This window comes from Uloborus diversus, chromosome 5 (genome assembly GCF_026930045.1).
Source record: "Uloborus diversus isolate 005 chromosome 5, Udiv.v.3.1, whole genome shotgun sequence".
Taxonomy (NCBI): Eukaryota; Metazoa; Arthropoda; class Arachnida; order Araneae; family Uloboridae; genus Uloborus; species Uloborus diversus.
The window spans coordinates 179405563-179426145 of record NC_072735.1 but is presented as its reverse complement, the minus strand read 5'-3'; the positions used below and the strand labels follow the sequence as shown (position 1 = coordinate 179426145).

The 20583-nt window shown below is 33.7% G+C and overlaps 1 protein-coding gene across 1 annotated transcript in view; it reads right to left on the bottom strand.

The window, feature by feature from the left end:
* LOC129223311 (probable ATP-dependent DNA helicase HFM1) overlaps positions 1-20583 on the bottom strand; it is a 120561-nt gene that overhangs the window by 59835 nt on the left and 40143 nt on the right. Inside the window, exons 11-14 of the mRNA XM_054857877.1 lie at positions 15021-15153; positions 11283-11384; positions 10545-10690; positions 5725-5772 (exon numbers count right to left, since the gene is read on the bottom strand). Coding sequence (XP_054713852.1) covers positions 5725-5772; positions 10545-10690; positions 11283-11384; positions 15021-15153 — 429 coding nt within the window. The remainder of the gene's footprint in view (positions 1-5724; positions 5773-10544; positions 10691-11282; positions 11385-15020; positions 15154-20583) is intronic.

Sequence of the window (20583 nt, the reverse complement as noted above, 5' to 3'; positions counted from 1 at the left end):
GAGGGTAAAAAAAGCAAGAAAGAGAAAACGGACAGCGAACAGTGGGAAAATCAAGTGACTTTCAAATGGTTCCTCAAATGTTATAGATAAGCCAGTTTTTGCTGGACTGGGAGTGTCATTTTCCGTTTGTTGTGTTGGTAGCTCAGCAGCTCTATTTTGGTCCAAAATCTTTTTTTTTTCTTTCTGTTTTTTTTTTTTTTTGTCACAAATGAGTAAGACAGGAATTTTTTGTATGTGCATTTATTATTCTGAAATGTTGAGGGGGACTTTTGATGAGTTCAAAATATTGAGGGGCACGTGTCCCCCTTGTCCCCCGTGCCAATGACGCCCATGGATTCAAAGAGTTGAGTGAGCAGCAGGGTGACAAGTAATAGGACTTAGAATGTCTATTTAGCGAAGATAGATTATCATTATTATAGTCATTGAAAGGGTAGATTAAGTTTTTATTGTGTAATCTTTACCTTGCTTGTTCTAATTAAAAGTTACTGTAGTTCCTTAATGAATGACGTTTCTGCCATATGAACATTGCTTGAAAGGCTACGAGTCAATCTAAGGGCCTTGTCCATGCCGTCATTCCTTCTAGAACACTGAAAAATCACTTGTACATGCATTTGTATTGGCCAATCAAGGGGACTGATCAGGTATAGGTTGTATGCAAAGTCATGTAAACGAGGCTGCTGGCTGTTGTTACTTCACTTGCACAGCCAAAATAACTTTGCCACGAAATTCGGCAAGTCAACTCTCAGATGGTTTAAGAGGGTTTTGGCCATTTGTGTTTCTATTTTTTCAGCTAGTGGCACCAGCACGGCTTTGCCAGTAGTAGAAAATTAAAAGGTCTTTTGGTTCGCCTGTATAATTACAAATCATATATGATGAATTTCTCGCCAGTCGGTTGGCCCACGTTATGGTTCCACGTTATGATAACTTGGTAATTTACTCGTCCATCTTATGATAATTTTGCTCGGGAAAATGTTCTTAAAATTGGAATGGGAAAAGATCAAAATCAAATTTTCAAAAAATCGCTTCGAGGTGCACACCCCATGCTACAAACTAATTCTGTGCCAAATTTCATGAAAATCGGCCGAACAGTCTAGCCGCAAAGATCCTGACAGACAGAGAGAGATCTGGACAGAGAGACTTTTAGCTTTATTATTAGTAAAGATGATGTGATTTGTTAGTGAAGATCTTGTTCCTTTAATGAACAATGACTTTACTATTTGAAAACTAGGTAAAAAGGGCGGATGCAATGTTTGTTTTTACTTATTTATTCTGTATTTTTTTACAACCACTTTAACTTTGTTACTAGAACTGTTTAATTGTACTCTGCAAACTGTTTAGATTGCAGGGGCGTAGATAAAGGGGGGGGTTGGGGACAACCCCCCCCCCCCCCCGACACGTTAGTCTCAAAAAAAAAAGAGAAAAACAAGAGGGAAGAGAAAGAAAGAAAAAGAAAAAAAAATCAAAACGACTTTTTTCTGAGTAACAAAGGTCAAAAATTCCCTCCCCCCCCCCCCAATGCCATTGAAAATCTGCTCCATGTGTCCTCCCAAGCATAAAGACGTCTGTCTCCCTCTGCTGCGACAATTTTTTGATAATTGAGTGAAATTTGACACTTCGCTTTAGGAATGAGATTGATTTTTGAAATCCACGTATATGCAGCCTTTCTTTGTCATAGATTCTGCAAATTGTTAAATATATTTAATTGAATGAGCAGCGCAGTGGGAATATTGCATGCAGTCGAATCTGTATATTTCGAATTTCACATTAAAGAAAAAAAATCGAGATAAAGAGTTTTGAAATACGGGGGCTTAAGAATCTTTTTATAGAAATTTGAAAAATGATAGTGAAAATTAGAAATCGATACTAAAGACAATATGGGCTCTTGAATAAAATTCCTCTTTATTAGTTTTGTTAGGTATTTATTCTATTATTACATTATTGAGTGCTTTATAGCGAGTTTAAGGAATCATTTTGACAGTAAAAGAAACTTTAAGCATATCTTTTTACAGAAAAAGTCTTACTGCTTTTTGGTCCCTGATTTTTTTTTTTTTTTTTTGGATTCATTACTTATCCTTTTGAGGCTAGCAATTGCTGCAAATCTAACTTGGCCAGTATTCTACGATTTTCCTTTTTTCATCACTTGAACTTATACTTTCTTCTCACTCCAATCATTTCGGTTTTCTAAGGAATCTCAATTTTAAGAAAGAGAGTAACCAAAGAACAGTACTAATCCAGATAACAGAGCGAAATGGCTTTTAACTTGAATGACCTTTAACCATGAAATTGAAATGTTCATTTTACATGTCAAACCTGTGAATTTCACCCTTTAACTCTTCTTCCAAGAAAGTGCGCGAAACGACTGTCCTTTGGTCAATCTTTCTGGAAAGCCTACTCGTGGAACACATTTCTAACTTTTTTCCACTGCCTCCTTAGCTCTTGAAGACAATTCCTCTCTTTCTGAGTTGAAAATGTTTTTGTTTGCTGCTTTAAAGATCATTAGGCTTCGAATCCAAAAATGATAGCATAACCGGAATTCGAGACGATAGAGGTTTTCGTTGGTCTGGTCTCGTGTGTGTCATAGGTCATAGTCAAAACGACCTTTGCTAACCAGAGTATCCATTGCAATCACATTGATTTTTCAGCCAGTATTTACAGCGTTTTCTTTTGGAAACGTACAGTCTGTTTAAAATAGTACATTCTAAGTGAAAGTTGTTGCATAATGAAGCGAGAAAAACCGATAACAAGCTTTTTTCAATCCAAAGAAAAAAATTAAAATGACGAAAAGGATTGCTCTAAAAAGAGAAAGTTAACATCGTGTGAAGAAAACGAAGTACAGTCTGCAAAGCAGCATTAGTCCCATCGGACCCTTCTGAAGGTTATTTTATTTTAATTCAAAAGAAAAACTGCATAGCATTACATGAATAAAATGTTTAAAAACGAAATGAATCTAGATTATTTTTATTAGCTTGGTTTGGATTAAAAAGTAGAAAATAAAAAAGACTTCTATTTATCCTATTCCTATTCAGAGTCACAACTGACTGCAACTGTATTTATGACGAGGACTGCATACTAAGTGGCTTTGCCTCCAACTACTATTTATAATACCCGGAATTGCTGTTGCTCTCTCAAAAAGATATTTATGTAAATTCTAAAGCAGCTAATAAAATTAAAAATAAAGACTTGAAAGGTGAACTGATGGTATGATGTTGAGAGAATAACTTTCTACCGCCAATATTTCTTCCCAAACTTTTTTATTCAAATTTTATTAACTGCTTTAGAATTAGCATAAATGTAAATACATAAAAAGCAACATATAAATATAACAATATGAAAAGAAATTTCATTTTTTGCGGGTTATAATTCAAGAAGTCTTTTTTTATTTTGTTTCATACTTTTAGTGCAAACCAAGTTAGTAAAAATAGTCTTTATAGTCTGACCAATGATGAGATTGAAAGCCAAACATCCAGTTTACAGGTGGAAATGGAAGTATCTATTAGATTTCAGGAATGCCAGCTTTTGTAGATGTGTGTTAGCATCTAAATTAAGCAGTCACACTGAAATGAACGGAACACGCTCATCAGATATTTGATTTCCCCCTGATTTGGATAGACTGGTTTTGACAAGACGTTGCTAGAAAATTTCACTTTAAATTAAATGGAGGGAAAAGAAAAAAAAGTTGAATTTTTCACAACATTAAAAAAAAATAAAAAATTCTTAGCTTTTGTTTTTTTTTGACACAAGTATCGGAATTGGGGCACCCCATTCCAAGGTATGTAAGATTCACCTCCCTCTTATTTTTTTTTAATATTAAAAAAATTTACATATATATATATATATATTGGAAAAGAAGACCCCCCCCCCCCAAAAGTCGGGTCTAGCTACGCCTCTGTTAGATTGGTTGGGTAAGAACTGTTTTTCATGATCAATTATATCTTTCTATCCAACATTAAGTAAATGAAACCATTTCTTTGGTGGTGTCATATGTTTTACACAAGGGACCCTGGAAAATGCCTATCATTATTAAATGCTTGGATAAGCAATCATGGTAAATGGCAATTTGAAACTTGGTCACAGCTTTATTACAGCAAGGTTGGTAAATCAAGAAGTTTTTTTAAACCGCACTGATGTTAAAAACAAATCTTCAAAAACAAGGAACAAAAAATAAAGTTAATTACATTATTAATAACACAACCAAGATTAAAGGTTACTGTATTAGATCTTACTAAAAATTTACATAGCATTTTCTGAGATTTAGTGAATAAATCTATCACTTTTCATTATTGCAATAATATTAGAACCAAGCAGTTAAAGAGTTTCCTTTTTACTTTCTTCTATATCTAATATATAGAAGAAAGTATTGGATTCATGCAAATTTTCGAATTTTGATGGATTCGAATGTTTTGAGGTGTGCTTAGTCCATTTCGACTATTTTTGGAAAACGTCTGTCTGTGTGTGTGTGTGTGTATGTGTGTGTGTCACGTCTGTGTGTGACCAGTTTTTTGTGGCCGCTCTACAGCAAAAACTACCGCATGAAATCGAACGAAATTTGGTACACATATGTGCCCCTATGTGAACTTGCGCCCATTGGTTTTTTGCGCGAATTCCTCCAAGGGGGGTGGAGCAATGGGACGTTTTTTGAGTTACGTGTGCTTGCTATTCCTCAGGAAGTAACAGGCGGAATCAAACAAAATTTGGTCCATATGTTGCCATTAACAGGAACAGGTGCTGATTCAATTTTGGTGTCAATAACTCAAACGGGGGTGGAGCTATAGAACGTTTTTTTGTCGTCAATTGTGACTGCTGCATCTCAAGAAATAATGAACGGAATGAAAGAAAAATTTATCGGCAAGTAGCCCGTAGTGGGTATAAGAGCTGATTTTATTTTGGTGTCAACAGCTAAAAAGGGGGGTGGTGCAATCGCCCGTTCTTTTTTTCCATTGTGAGTGCACCATCTCAAGAAGTAATACTACGTTCTGGTTGAAATTTGGAATATTTGTGAATCCATATGCAAACAGGCTTTGGTTCAATTTTGACGCCAATTGCTCCAAAGTGTTTTTTTTTTTTTTGTGAATAAAAATAGCTTTATTAATGCAACAATAAGAAACATGAATCGTAATAGATTGTCGTCTGCGTATTTCTCGTGATTTTAATTGTATGGAAATGATCGGAAATATTATCTCAATGATTTAAAATTTTTAACTGTTGCCATCTTATGTTTGTTAACAAATAAAATATTTGTAATTCAAGCAAGGCTTTTAAAACAATTTTCAATTTTCGCTCTTTGCTTTGCTTTTGCAATGATTCAGACATTGGGATGGTCGTCAAGTTTTTGCATGCGTAATTTTGTTTTTGTTGGGAATATTGCTTCCTCGTCAAGCATGGGGAGAGATCAGAAGAAAAAAAGAAAAATATAGAAGAAAGTTTTGTGATGGCCACAACATACTAGTTTCAATAAGTCAAACAACTTCTTTGATCTCTTAGGGTAGTAAAAATTTAAAATAAGAAAAAAAAAGTATAAGAGTGACAATTCAGACTTTTTGATGAGTCTCTCTAATCTTCATAACATGCACAAAAAGCGAAAAACTAAGTGAGCAGACAACCGAGAGCTGTTATTTTGTTTACTTTGTTGTTATTTCCTGATTGGAATCTCTTAAGATTGAAATTTATAGCAATTCAAAAAAGACAAAATGAAAATGAAGAGTTTTTTTTTTCTTCCATAGTTACCTTGTGGTTCATCTTGGTCATTATCACAGCAGTTGCTGAAGAATCAAACTATTTGAAAGAGAGAGCATGCAAATAAATGTAGGGAAAGAAGGATTTTACAAATCGAAATACATATTATTTGTAGATTTTGGACAATAATTTATCCAAAATTAAAAGAGTTTGCAATGCTGAGCCCCAATATCAACTTTTAATAGTTCTTTTAGCTTCCTATCATATATGTTCCTTCCCAATAGCTTAAATGTTTATTTTTAAAACAACTCAAGTTTATTTTCTGCATTGATTACATCAGTAAGTAAAGTTTAATAAGTATTAATTAAAAAAGTCTAACAACAACAACACTATTATTATTAACTTTAAATAAGTTCAGTAATAAATAGTTGAATACTTTCTCACAAGGCAGTGACGGCGATTCGGAGGGGGGAGAGGGGGGGACTGCCACCTCCACTTTTTAAGGATCATTTAAATATTAGTAAATCAATTGTTTTACTTCAAAACAAGCCATACTTGTTCAATGAAATCACTCCCAAGGTTTTGTGAGACCCCAAAATACTTTGGGGGAAATAATGTAAGTCTAATTCATGTCTAAGTGTTTCTTTGGGGAAAATTATTGGTACAAAATTTATCAAAAGCTTAATAAAAATGTGTGATTGCTAGATTTACATCAATTACCACTCATCTGCTCTCCAAACCAGCATTATTAAAATTTTGTACTTTTTTTCTCTCTCTTTTTTCTTTCCTTTTTTTTTTTTGCTGTTGCTAAAAGTCCTATGGCTCTTAGTTGTCCTTTTTCTTGCCCTTTCCCCCCTACTTTTCAGTCCCAAGTTCCGCCTCTGTCAAAAGGTGATTGAATACTAAACAGGTTTGCATTTAACATTTATGTAAGTCTAACATATGTTTTACAAGAATAATAAATCCTTCTGGAGATGCACTGCTTTCATTGCTTATCAGTTCTAAATTCTAGATTCAAGGGGCCATTTTACATAAGAACCAGGAAGAATGGTGTCAGAAGTATTTTGAAGTTTTTTTTTTTTTTTTTTTTTTGCTGCCAAGTATAACTCATTTTCAATAGCTTTTAAAATTATTGTTTTTAAAATTTTACAAGGTCTGTCCAATAAATTAGCGAACTTCTGCAACCCTATGCATAGGCGGATTTATGGGGGGGCAGAGAGGGGCAATGCCCCCCCCAGTTCTGGGAGGACTTTATGTAGTAACAACACACCTTCCAAAAATTTGAAAAAAAATTTTTTTCTTTTTCTTTTTTGAATAGTTTAGAAGGGCATGGGTAGATTTATAGAAGGGGGGGGGGGGCATAGTGGGCAATGCCCCTCAGTTTTAAGAAAACTTTATATAGTAACAACACATCTTCCAAAATCTTAAAACAGAAAAATCATTATTTTTTTCTTTTTTGAATAGTTCAATGAAAATGAAGAGAATAGCGAATGTCCTTTTCCGATGGGGAAAAAGAAAAAAAAAGAACGTTAAATACAAATAGAACAGCTGTCATTGGGGTTCTAAAAATGTCTGAATTCACTATTTTGGACTGAAAACCATTTGGGCAAGTATAAATAAAAATATAGGCTAAACAACCTATGCATTCAGCTGCAACACTTATAACAATTGACGATTATTTTTACAAATTAGAACCCAAAACAAAGGGAACCCCCCCCCCCCCCCCCCCCATTTGCGCTAACAGAACAATCTACTCGTTAGGATTTGTTTTCTTTCTTTTCAGAATGTTCATTTTCAATTTGCTTGATTTCAAAAACTAGATATTTTGTGTCGTTAGAGACGCAAGATTTTGAAGAACCTTCTGGATTCACACGTTTATACACTATATATTCATAACAATATTTCTGGGAACATGAATTGTTTTGCTGATGTCAAAGTTATGGGGAGTGTAGAAAATGAAGAACAAGCAAATCAGCTGCAAAATGATCTAGATCATATTACGGAGTGGGCTGATAAATGGGATATGGCTGTTAGTGTTGGGAAATGTCAAGTGCTACTTTTAGGACATGGAAATAAGTGTACAAGTTATTATTTGCAAGGTTCAGTCATTAGTCAGGCAGAAGAAGTTACTGATCTGTGCGTCTTAATAAGTCAGGATTTAAAGTTTAGCCAACAGTGCAGCATTGCTAGCAACAAAGCCAATAAGATGCTTGGGTTTATCAATAGATCTATTTCAAACATATCTAAAGAAGTTCTTCTGCCCTCATATAGAAGTTTGGTAAGACCTCATTTGGAGTATGCTGTTCAGTTTTGGTCTCCTTATCTTAAGAAAGATATTAATGTATTGGAAAGGGTTCAAAGGCGGGCTACAAGGCTAATAAATGGACTTCTTCATTTAGACTATGATTCCAGGCTGAGAAGCATAAAAATGTACAGTCTTGAGCAAAGAAGAGACCGAGGGGACATGATTCAGCTGTTTAAATTTATTAAAACGAAAGATGTTACGGGGCTGAAGTTTAGCACTGAAAACAGGACAAGGGGTCATTGTTTTAAGCTATTTAAATCTCGGGCTAACATGGATGTTAGGAAAAATTATTATTTTAGCAGGGTAGTGGAACCTTGGAATAGCTTACCGGAAGAGGTGGTAATGAGCAAAGGAGTAGACAGTTTTAAGAGGGCCATTGATCTTCACTGGGGATTGTAAATTGACTAGAACCAGCCTACCAGGGCCCATGAATTGTTGCTAGTCGTCACTTTTGTATTTGTATTTGTCCAGATTGATAAAATTGTAAAAATTCCTTAATCGTAAAAACTGACAAATGTTCGTAAAAATTACAAAAATCTGCAGGTAAGAGTGAATTACATACAAGGCCGGAGCCTATAAGATAATCAAGCGATAGCTTAGGGTCACTACTTTGAAGTGGGCCCATAACTCGCAAAAAATTGCATGATTCATTCCTTAAAAAAGGGAAAGTGCTTGAAAAAACTAATTTCATTTTTAAGTGCTTGAAAGCCTTGAATATTTGAAAACATGTGGCTACAAACCTTAAATTTTAAAATTTCTAACAAATGGTAGGGGAAGGAATGCCAAAGTATGTCAAATTCAGCTCCTTACTACATTCTGCATCAAAAATGTAAAAATCATGGTTCATACGTTTGTAACATATTACTTGAAATACATTTTTGTGACTCACATGTTTCATATCTTGCTATTTATTTAATCTCGAATGCAGTGTTTTGAAAATTTTTATGCATTGATTGCTTTTATCTTGCTCCAACTGCATATTGTTAATCTGTTTAGCCCACAAAAAAAAAAAAAAAAAAAAAAAAAAACATTCCTTTTCGTTTTTTGCATTGCTTATAATTAAAAAAAGGTTGTTCTAATGAGAATTCTATAGTTTATTTTTTGAAAACTTAAAATAGTTGTTTTTTTTACAAAGTTTGAACAATACTGTACAGTTGTATAATCTAGTGCTCAATTTCAGAGACTGGAAAATGCAAATGAGGTGCCTTTAATTGTTAAATGTTCTAAAATCCTTGAAAAGAATTGAGGCAGTATAACCTACTAGGGCTTTTGTGCCAAAACACTCAATCTAACCAACTAAATCTTGAAAATAATTGGACAAGTCTTTGAAACCCCTAAGCAAAGTGCGCTTCAATTTTATTTCTTAGCAAATGTATAAATTATAAATTGTTCAAATAAGTAGTATGTTACTCTCATGTTACCTATTTTCTAAATCTGTACACCATTTCTTTTAAAGCATTAACTAACATCACAAAACACATTTAAATCATAAAACTTAGGGGAAAAAATAGACAAATATATTTTTTTAAAGATTTTTGTCTATCCAATTAACCCTTATAATGCTTCAAAATGCAGAATTTTATATCCATTTTACAAAATTTCCCCCGGGGGAGAAACTTTCAGACTCCCTAAAATTGGAGATATTCTATATCCCACTTAAAAAGGGAGCCCTGTGTCACTCTCTTGATACCAGTCACCCCTCTTAAGGTCAATTCAAAAAGGACAGCATGAAAACACATTAATGAAAACGACACACAAAAAAAGTAAAGCATAGCCTTATGCATCACAGGAGAACACCCCAAAACATGGGGGGGGGGGAATTAAAAATGTTGCTCAAAAACAATCCTGCCCCCCCAGGAACTCAGTCCTAAATCCGCCTATGACCCTATGGTCTTGATATGGGCTGTTGTTCTTATTTTAACTGTTTGTTGAAAATGGAAATTGATAAAATCAAGCAGCTAAGTATCATTCAGCATTTGAAAAGATGGTGTGCATTTTGTGTGACCAAATTTGACTCAAGGCAATGGATGGATCCTTCACCATGACAATGCACCCGCACATTCAGCATTGATTGTTTGCCACTTCTGGCGAAAAAAATTCAATCACCATCCTTGATCATCCTCCTTATTGGCCAGATCTCACCCCTTGCAACTTTTTCTTATTCCCACAATGCAAAAATGTGATGAGGGGACATCATTGGCAAGATTTGAACACAAGAAATGGCGAGAAAAAAAAAAAAACTTAACTGCAAGGATTTCTAAGGATGCTTTAAACAGTGGAAAAGAAGCTGGAATAAATGCACAACAATGAATGGAGAGTACTTTGAAGGGGGCAAAATAGACTAAGTTTTGCAAAATCAAGTTTCTATGGCCTCAGTTTGCATATTTACTGGACAGCCCCTTGTAAATAACTATATACAAGACTTTGAAATTTTATTTAGCATTTTTTATAGATGCTATAGCACTATTAAAATATGCGTGAGCAGTTAAAATTAGAGAAATTGACGATAAAAGTTGCCCTGAATGAATGTACGAAGCAACCAAAATGGAAAAAACAATCTCAGTACCTGAGGCCTTCCGGCTCTTCCGATCATCTGCAAGATCTGGGTCTCTGAATACTCTCTATAACACCCCGCAGCATATTGTGCAGTGGACTTGATAATGACTAGGTGTGCCGGAAAATTCACTCCCATGCAAAGTGTACTTGTTGCAACTGAAACGAAATATTGATGAATTACTACAACTATTAAGTGAATAAATTGCTATAACTTTGAAGCATTTTTTCTTAAATTTTACCTTAAGAAAAATTTTCAATTGAAAAAGACATCCTCAAAACAGAAACTTTTTTAAAATATGGCTCCAACAGCAGAGTTCTTAAAAGCAAAAGGGGTGCAAATGCAAAAATTAAAATTTTTGAGATAATTATTGCAAATGGTAGATAAAACTCATATCTATTTTGGGGCTAGAGGGTACTCTGTTAGATTTTGAAACGAAATAAAGCTACAAGTGATTCCGTTTAATGCATGCATATATATGTATGGTTATTAATTTTAATTGCATTTTGTTTCGAATTTGAACATGGTATTGCTGCAACACTGCCATAAAATCAAAAAAAAAAAAAGCACTTATGGAGGAGTTGAACTGGATGTATGATACAATAATAAAAGTAATTTTACTGTCATGTGCCAATGATAATAAGCACTCCTAAAAATCAAATTGTGCTTAAGCATTCATGTACGAGTAAGACTACTTCACCATTAAAAATTATGAATGATATTTTGACCATAATGAAAGAAGAGACATACTTAAAACTTGCAGAGAGTTGTTCAAGAACAGCTGTTCCACCAGTCTTCTGTCTGAGACCTCCAGCCCTGCATGGTGAATACCTATGCCGCTCAAAATACATTCTTGTTGGGGGGAAAAATAAAAAATATTTTATTGATGTTGAAAGGAGTAAGGTAATAAAGAGTAAAAATGATGGCTACTTCATGCAGAAAATTATAGTGCTTAAACAACATTAATATAGTGCAAAATTTAGAAATGATTGTGCAGATGTCATGGTTAGAATGTGCAGGGTCAGTCAGTTTCCATGCCCCGGATTCAACTAGCAGCCAGAATGTTTGGCTGAGAAGAAGTTTCTCTAATCTTTGCTAATAACAAAGCTGAAAGTCTCTCTGTCTGGATATCTCTCTGTCTGGATCTCTGTGACGCGCATAGCGCCTAGACCATTTGGCCGATTTTCATGAAATGTGGCAAAAAGTTAGTTTGTAGCATGGGTGTGTGCACCTTGAAGCGATTTTTCGAAAATTCAATTTTGTTCTTTTTCTATTCCAATTTTAAGAATATTTTCACGAGCAAAATTATCATAAGAGGGACGAGTAAATTACCAAGTTATCATAACGTAGAACCGTAACATGGGCAAGCCAATTCGCAAGAAATTCATCATACATTATTTGTGTATACAGGTGAACCAAAAGACCTTTTAATTTTCTACTACGGGCAAAGCCGTGCCGGTGCCACTAGGCCATTACATAAAGTCATTCCACATATTTTTTAACTCTCTTTATGTAAACCCATCGTAAATGCAGAATGTAGGTAGCGTAAGTCATTTAAAGTTACAGTGAAACCTGTGTAAGTTGACCACTTGCGGTGCATTACTTTATTGGTCAACTTAGACAGGTGGTCAACTTACAAGGGTGGTCAACTTTACAGGCTTTACTGTACTTTAAAACATATTACAAGAAACTTTTGATAAAAGCATAATTTAAAAAGTATTTTTGTTTAAAGGCAAATACAGTAGTCTTCACTTAGTGGAGATGCAATGATTTTAACAATAGGATCCGATTGATAACATGAAACGAATAAGGAAACAAGATAAATTCACCACCTTAAGCAACACATACAGAGTTCCAAAATAAAATTAAAAAACTCAGATTTATGTACTATACATTTCCATTAAAATGTAGAACATATACATGATTTTTAAAAAACATCAATTGTTAGTACAATAAATAGTTCATAGCATCAATTGTTAGTCTACATTTTTAGAAGCTAATTTTTAAATTGCTTAGTAATTAATGTTTCTTTAGCCACTATCCATGTATCAACACTTTCAATTTATTCCTCTTTTCAGCATTAATAAGAGGTGGTTTAACATGAAGGCATTCTTCCTCTGACTCATCAGTTTCCTTCCTTTTCTGCTTTCTTATACCATTCTAGAAAACTTTTGATTATGTAAATGTGGAAGCAATAGTAATATTTTTATAAATTTCCATCCATTTTTACAATGTCATACCTGAAGGGGTTTATATCATTTTCAGTTTTTTGAATAATGTTTTTGTAAAATCTTGAGTAGAAGAAACATTTCTGATCATTTCCAGTAGAAACCAGATTCCTGATTTGAATACTGATACATTAAATAACGTAATGATCACATAAAGTGAGTTTTTTAACATAAAAATGCATAGAGAAAATCAGGGTCGATTCATTTTGATAACATTATAACAGCAATTACATTAAGCATAAATTAGTGTAATTCTCTTGAAGTTAAAATTCACGCAACTCTGAATATTTGCAAATGTTTTCACAAAACCTTTGATGTCTTGAAACTAAGTTAATATGATTTATGCCACTCTCACTCTAACCGTGGCTACAAGGCAGACTTATATAAGATACTAGCAACGTTACATTATCATATGACAGGATACAATTTGATATGGATTAGTGATGATGAAGAATAATATTGAGCAAACATTTGTTTTTAATATTTAATAACAAGAGTAGATGTGAAAATTTTCTGGAAGTGTTCAGGCGACAGAAAAAAAATCCGATTTCTTTTTCTAGAAATTAACTGATGTGCGCATCACATGACTTCCTTTTACGCCAATTTAATAAGAGTGCCTTGGAGTAAGCAAGAAAACACACTAAATATTTTCACCCCAATTTCTTGCGAACCGAAGCAAAAAAAAATGTTTTACACAGATTTATTTCCCCATTATTGGCAATTTTAATGTCATTCAGTGATCAATTCTTTAAACATCACCAACATTTGGCTGAACTAAAACCAGATTTAAAAATTAAAAAAAAAAATCCCCAAATATTTCGACAAGTTGGCGACAAAACTTGGCGGCCAAAAGCTTGGCGATATATCGTCAAGTGTTTGCCAAATCATAACGTCACTTGAGTTAGCATTGAAATTAACAATCATTTCCCTATAAAAAGGTGTAAAAGACCCCCTTAGGAATCCAACATCCAAATGCAACCAAAAGAAAAGGTGCACAACTGGACCCCACTAGGAATCTACGTATCAAATTTCAACTTTCTAAGACATACGGTTTTTGAGTTATGCGAGATACATATGAAAATAAGCACATACACACATACATACAGATGTCACGAGAAAACTTGTTGTAATTAACTCGGGGATTGTCAAAATGGGTATTTCGGTGTCTGTGAGTTTCTAGGCATATATCCACGTGTGGTCGGGTCGAAAAAAAAAAACTCAACATTCACTCGGGGGTGAGCAAAATGGAAATTAAGGTCGATTTTTGAGTGAAATTTTTTTCGCGAATACAGTACTTCCTTTTTTGTAAAAGGAAGTAAAAATGGGAAAATTGTTTTTTTTTTTTTTTCCCGCAACTCAAAATGTAGTTAACTACTACATTTTTCTTGAAAAACATAAATTTTGAAGGGATAAAAGAAACATGCAATCCGTGTTATTTTCTTTTAAGCATAAATTTACACAAAACGTTTGCTGTTAAAAGAGGGGGAAAAAAGCTGGTAGTTTTTTCTGTTCAGAACATCAAAAATTATCTAAATTAGTCAAATCATCAATCAGGCTTAATTTTAAGTAAAATCCGATTTTGTAAATTTGCTAAATCAAACTTTTTAGTATCAACCTTTTTTCTTTTTTTTTAATTTTGAAATTTTTAATTGAAAGTTTTATTATGCTTTAAAAATTTATTACATGCATTTATATGTATTTATGTACATATATCCTTGTCTCAGAGCAACATTAGGATATCTTACTGTTACTCCCGGGCTTAAATGTCTTACTGTTGCTCTGAGACAAAGATATACATACATTAAATGAAATATATTAGAGTTTATACTTAAACACTTCAACTAATAAATAAATTCTGTCCTGTGTATACATAATAGTTTTGATGGGAAAAGCAGCAAATAATACTTGGATGTACAGGGAAATTACGCTATTTTAGGGCATACATTATCAAAGTTAGTGTTTTTATGTCAAATACTGTCCATAAAAAATATTTAAAAAAAAAAAAAAAATCAAATGTAAGTAAAATAAATTTCTGAATACATATTTTTATGCTAGAATTTTCAAAAATGCAATTCTTGCCCACTGTTAAAATAAACCCTTTTCTTTAAAAAAAAAAGCAAAAAAACCCTAGGATTTTTTTTTCTCCAACATTTTTGATTTTCTTGACCATTCCCATCTCAAGGCAAAAGTAAGATGAATAAAAATAATTGTGAAAGAATAAGAAATGTTGGAAGAATGTGTTAAATCGGAATTTTTTTACCTCTGAGTTTATTGTCATGCATCATGTTAGCTACTTCTATTAGCTGATGTTTGTGTTGTGCATTTAGCACAAACTTTGCACTACCAGACAGAATGCAGGCTGTTTGTATAGCACTTTTCCTTGTTGAACAGAACTGTAAAAAGACATTAGTTATATATATATACTAGGGTGGCCCTTATTTTTCAACTTTCGAAAAAGTTAGCTCCCAACCCCCTATTTTGTTCCAATGGACAAAAAAAAATGATGTGTTCAAAATATTAGCTCAATCGGAAAAGTTTAAGGGGTGCCGCAACAAGCATGAAATTATCAAATTTTCTCCAAAAAAGGAATTTTTCAAATCTTTTCAAGTTAAAAAAAAAAAAGCATCTCGCATATTTACATTTTTGACGTACCTATATCTTCTTACAGGTGTTATTTTGCTCTAACTGGTTTTTCATAGACTTTCTATGTCTTTCCCCCTTTTTCCTCTGACGTCTTTTGTGGTATCAAAGCTTTTTGACCAAGACACCATTCACTACTCATGACGCGTTCTTGCTACTGCAATTGTTTCTACATCAATCTTATGAAAATTTCCCTGTCAACTTTTTAATTGAGTTATTTTTGTAGTCACACTTAATTTTATGAGTAATTTTTAAACTAATTAAAAATATAATTTGAGTATTATCATATATATCAGGATTAGGACCATGATAGTAAATATAATGTTTGTATTATTAATCAAATCCTATTTTTTTTCCCAAATGATTGGATAAACTTAAATTAACTCTATTTTTATTATGTGCTTCGTTTGATTATTTTCTAACTAAGTATAACCTTGTCTTTGTTCATTACCATCATTACCATTCCATCGTTTATTATTCCAATACATGAAACAAATCAATTGTCGAGCCGAGAACATGTTTCATTTTTACGGTAGTTTGCTGCTTTGATATGATAAAGACTGCTGCTTTTTAATCCCAAGTTTTAAATAGAGTCACAATACATATGATCTACATCTATTTAGAAGAAAATTTGATGAATTGTACAAAATAAGAGTTCCAATTGAAACATCTTTTAGGCGAACATCAGTCCTCTCTCTGTCCAGTATATCTCCCATCCCCCTTAACCGTTTCCCACCATCCCCTTCCGAAGAAGACCCCACATTTGGTCAGAGGTCAAAAGTCAAGCGGGGGTGAGAGAAGACCTTGGGTGAGCGTGGGAGCAGCTGCCCACAATAGAGCCCCTAGGGGCCTTAGCCCCCAAGAGTGCTGCTGGTAACTTGTGCCTGACTTTCGTGTCATTATCAACTCCGACTTGCAAAATGGCATCAACGTCTTCCGGTAGCTCATTAAACAAGTTGAGAAAAGATTTCTACATTGATCTTGTTGGCAACATTTCTAATCAAACTGTTGGAGCAAAGCTACCATCGAATAGACAAGTCTTGAGCGTCTTTTTTTACAATATAAAAGTTGTAAATATGACAAAAAAAGAAAGTGCAACATTAGTGATTCAAAAAGTATCTGTTTTTTGGCAAAAGGCAAGAATTACCACTAAAAGAACGGATCACTGCGTTGACAAGTTAGTCAAACTCCATGATGAATGGAAACATTTGCAGAAAAGTTTTTCGAGAACTTCAGGGAAAGGAAAAATGAGAAGAGATTCTTTTGAAGAAATTATGGACGATCTCTTCGATATTGCTCATGCAAATGCTTTAGAAGACATCAAAATTGAAGAAGATAGGAAATTTCTAATTCTTCAGCGCCAAAAAGGAAGACCGGGCTCCATGGTTGGTGTTGACCTAAAATTAACACAAAAAGAAGAAAGGAAATCAAAGAAAAACAGAACAGAAGTTGCCCGAAAGAAATGAACTTATGAAGAAATGGAACGACAATTAGTCGACACATCTTATGATATAGTTTCAAGCAACCCAAGCAGTGACGGTTTTGACGACAGTAGCAGCCCTTCTTCTGTCATTGATAAACAATTACCAGAAACTGATATAGACACACTTGAGAGTACGGACAGTACGACTTACGCAGAAACTAGAGGTACATTGCATTTTTTTACTCCTCGTCTATCTGAAGTTTTTGATAGATGTAAAATCACAGATAGAAATGGAATTTACATACTGGTAGCTGCTGCAGAAGCATTTGGACTTGATACTAAAGACCTGATCATTAATCGAACTTCTCTTCAACGCCTCCGAAAGAAATTTAGAGAAGAAAGACATGCGGAAATTCAGAAAAAATTTAATTTAAATGATTGCCAAGAGCTTGTCTTACACTGGGATGGAAAATTGCTCCCAACACTTGCAGGAGTCGAAAAAACTGACAGACTGGCAATAATAGTAACTTTCCAAGGCAAGGAGCAAATGTTGGGAGTTCCTGAAATCCCATCCTCATCAGGAGAAGAACAAGCCATGGCTATTTATGAAGCAGTTGAAAAGTGGGGATTAAACGATAAAATTCAAGCACTTTGCTGTGATACAACAGCCAGCAACACAGGCCGAATAAATGGTGCCTGTATTAATCTAGAAAAATTGTTTGATCGTGATCTGCTGTACCTTCCTTGTTGTCATCACATTTTTGAGTTAGTTTTAAAGGGATGTTTTGACTCTCTAATGAGTGCAACTTCTGGTCCAGACATGCCACTTTTCAAAAGATTTAAAGAAACTTGGACAAAACTCGACAAAAAAAATTATACCACTGGTAGCAATGAAGTACCTCATGATATTCGTGCAACCATGCTCGAATTTCTTGATCAACACCTTTCAGCTCGGAAACAACAGCACGATGATTACCGAGAACTGTTGGAATTAAGTATGATATTTCTTGGTGGGATTCCAAAGTGTGGAATATCATTTCGTAAGCCAGGAGCTGTAAGTCATGCTAGGTGGATGTCAAAGTCCATTTATGCACTCAAGATTTACTTATTTCAGGATCAGTTTCCCTTACCTGAAAGGGAGAAGAACTCTTTAAGAAGAATATGTATTTTTCTTGCTCGAGTCTACGTTCGATCTTGGTTTCTCTCCCCGGAAGCAGTTAAAGCTCCATATCACGATTTCCTATTTATGCGTCAACTGATCGATTACCAGGATATTGATACAGAAATCAGTATTGTTGCTCTCAAAAAATTTTCAAAACATCTCTGGTACTTAGCTCCTGAAACTATGGCTCTATCCTTATTTGATGATAATGTTCCAACCTCGGTTAAGAGAAACATGGCACAAATTATGTTGGAAGCAGATAAAGATGAAGAATCGCAAGAAGCAGAAAACCAACAAAAGAGATACATTCCACATCAAAACAATTTTTCTAAGTTTATTAACAACGAATTTTCATCTTTTGTGACACCTGTTACAAAACATTTCCTCACCCGATTTTCTGTAAGTTCTGATTTTCTCAACAAAGACCCTTCAACTTGGAAAGATGACCCTGGTTACACAAGTGGAAAGGAAAAACTTGATAAAATAATTGTTGTGAATGATGCTGCAGAAAGAGGGGTCAAACTAATTCAGGAATACAACAATATTCTTACAAAAGATGAAAATGAAAAACAATTTGTTTTACAAATTGTTGCTGAAGATCGCAAAAGATACCCTACTGCTACTAAATCCTCACTTAGGAAAAAATAATGTTGAACATTCGCTTGTTCCCGCTGTGTTTTGGTTCTGTAGAAATTGTTTGTCATAATAAAATGTATTTATCCTCTAAAAGCTGTTGTGTTAGTAAAGAAACATAGGCGGATTTAGGACTGAGTTCCTGGGGGGGCAGGATTTTTTTTTTTTCCAGCAACATTTTTATTGCCCCCCCCCCCCCCCACTCCCATGTTTTTGTCTGTTTCCTGTGATGCATAAGTCCATGCTTTACTTTTTTATGTGTCGTTTCCATTAATGTGTGCTTCCATGCTGTCCTTTTTGAATTGACCTTAAGAGAGGGAGCTGGTATCAAGAGAGTGATGCAAGGCTCCTTTTAAGTGGGAATAGAATGTCTCCAATTTTAGGGGATTGGGGGTTTCTCCCTCGGAGGAAATTTTGTAAAATGGATAGAAAATTCTACATTTTGAAGCCTTATAAAGGTTAATTGGATAGACATAGAAATTGATAACTAGATTATATAGTTGTACAGTATTGTTCAAACTTTGTAAGAAACAGCCATTTTAAGTTTGAAAGAAAACATAAACTACAGATTTCTCATTACAACAACCTTTTTTTAATTATAAGTAATGCAGAAAACGAAAAGGAATAGAGGTAGTGTATCATTTTTCCCCCCTGGGTAAACAGATTAGCAATATGCAGTAGAAGTAATTAGAGCCCACTTTGCTTAGGATTTTCAAAGACTTATCTAATTATTTTCAAGGACTCTAGAATAAATAAAATTATTTTACGCACTTCATTTGTACTTTCCAGTCTCTGATATTTTAGTACTTGATTGTAAATTTTTAGTCCTGTTCTAACTTTGTAAGAAATAGCTATTTTAAATTTAAAAGAAAAAAGAAACCATAGATTTCTCATGACAACAACTTTTCTTCAGTTGAAAGTGGGGCAGAAAACGAAAAGAAATAGAAGTAGTGGGTATTTTTTTCCGTGCTAAACAAATAGACAATATGCAGAAGAAGTAAGATAAAAGGATTCAATACAAAAGAATTTCCAAAATACTGCATTCGGGATTGAATAAATTTCAATGTATAAAACATGTGAGTCACAAAAATTTATTTCAAATAATATGTTACAAACGTGAGAACCATGATTTTTACATTTTTAATACAGGATGCGGCAAGGAGCTGAATTTGACATACTTTGGCATTCCTCCCTCTCTACCATTTGTTAGAAATTTTAAAATTTAAGGTTTGTAGCCACACGTTTCCAAATTTTCAAGGTTTTCAAGCACTTAAAAATGAAAATGGTTTTTTCAAGCAATTTCCATTTTTTAAGGAGCGAATCATGAATTTTTTTTTTTTTTTTTTTTTTTTGGAGCTAGGAAACCACTTCAAAGCAGGGGCCCTAAGCAATAGCTTGTTCATCTTACAGGCAAATTCGACCCTGTTTGTAATTCAGATTTTTGCTTCATTTTTTGTAATTTTTGTGAAAATTCGTCAGTTTTTACGGTTAAAGGATTTTTACGATTTTACCAATCTTTGTTAGGTTTTTATAGACTTTTATAAAATTTCAGCAAATTTTTCCAAAACTTTTGATGACTCAATTATTTAGATTTCAATAATGACAAGGACTGACTCACTTAGACTTAGATGATTATGACTTACCTTACTTTTTAAACAGTATTTATAAAGTAAGTAAAATTGTACTCTCCCTCTAAGTAAAAAGATTCATTTAATCAAAAAACTCAGATAATTGAAATTTATTCAATTTGCGATAGTATTTATTTTCTTTCTCTCTCTCTTAAAAATTTTTTTAAAAAAGAGAGAGAAAAAAAAACTTGTTTTTTAGAATTTCTCAAAAAGCCAATTAATCTACTAAGAACATAAATATTATGCACAAATAATACTTTAAATGTTGACACAAATCATAACGAGTAGATCGTTCTGTTAGCGCGAATGGGGGGGGGGGGAGATTTCCTCTTTGCTT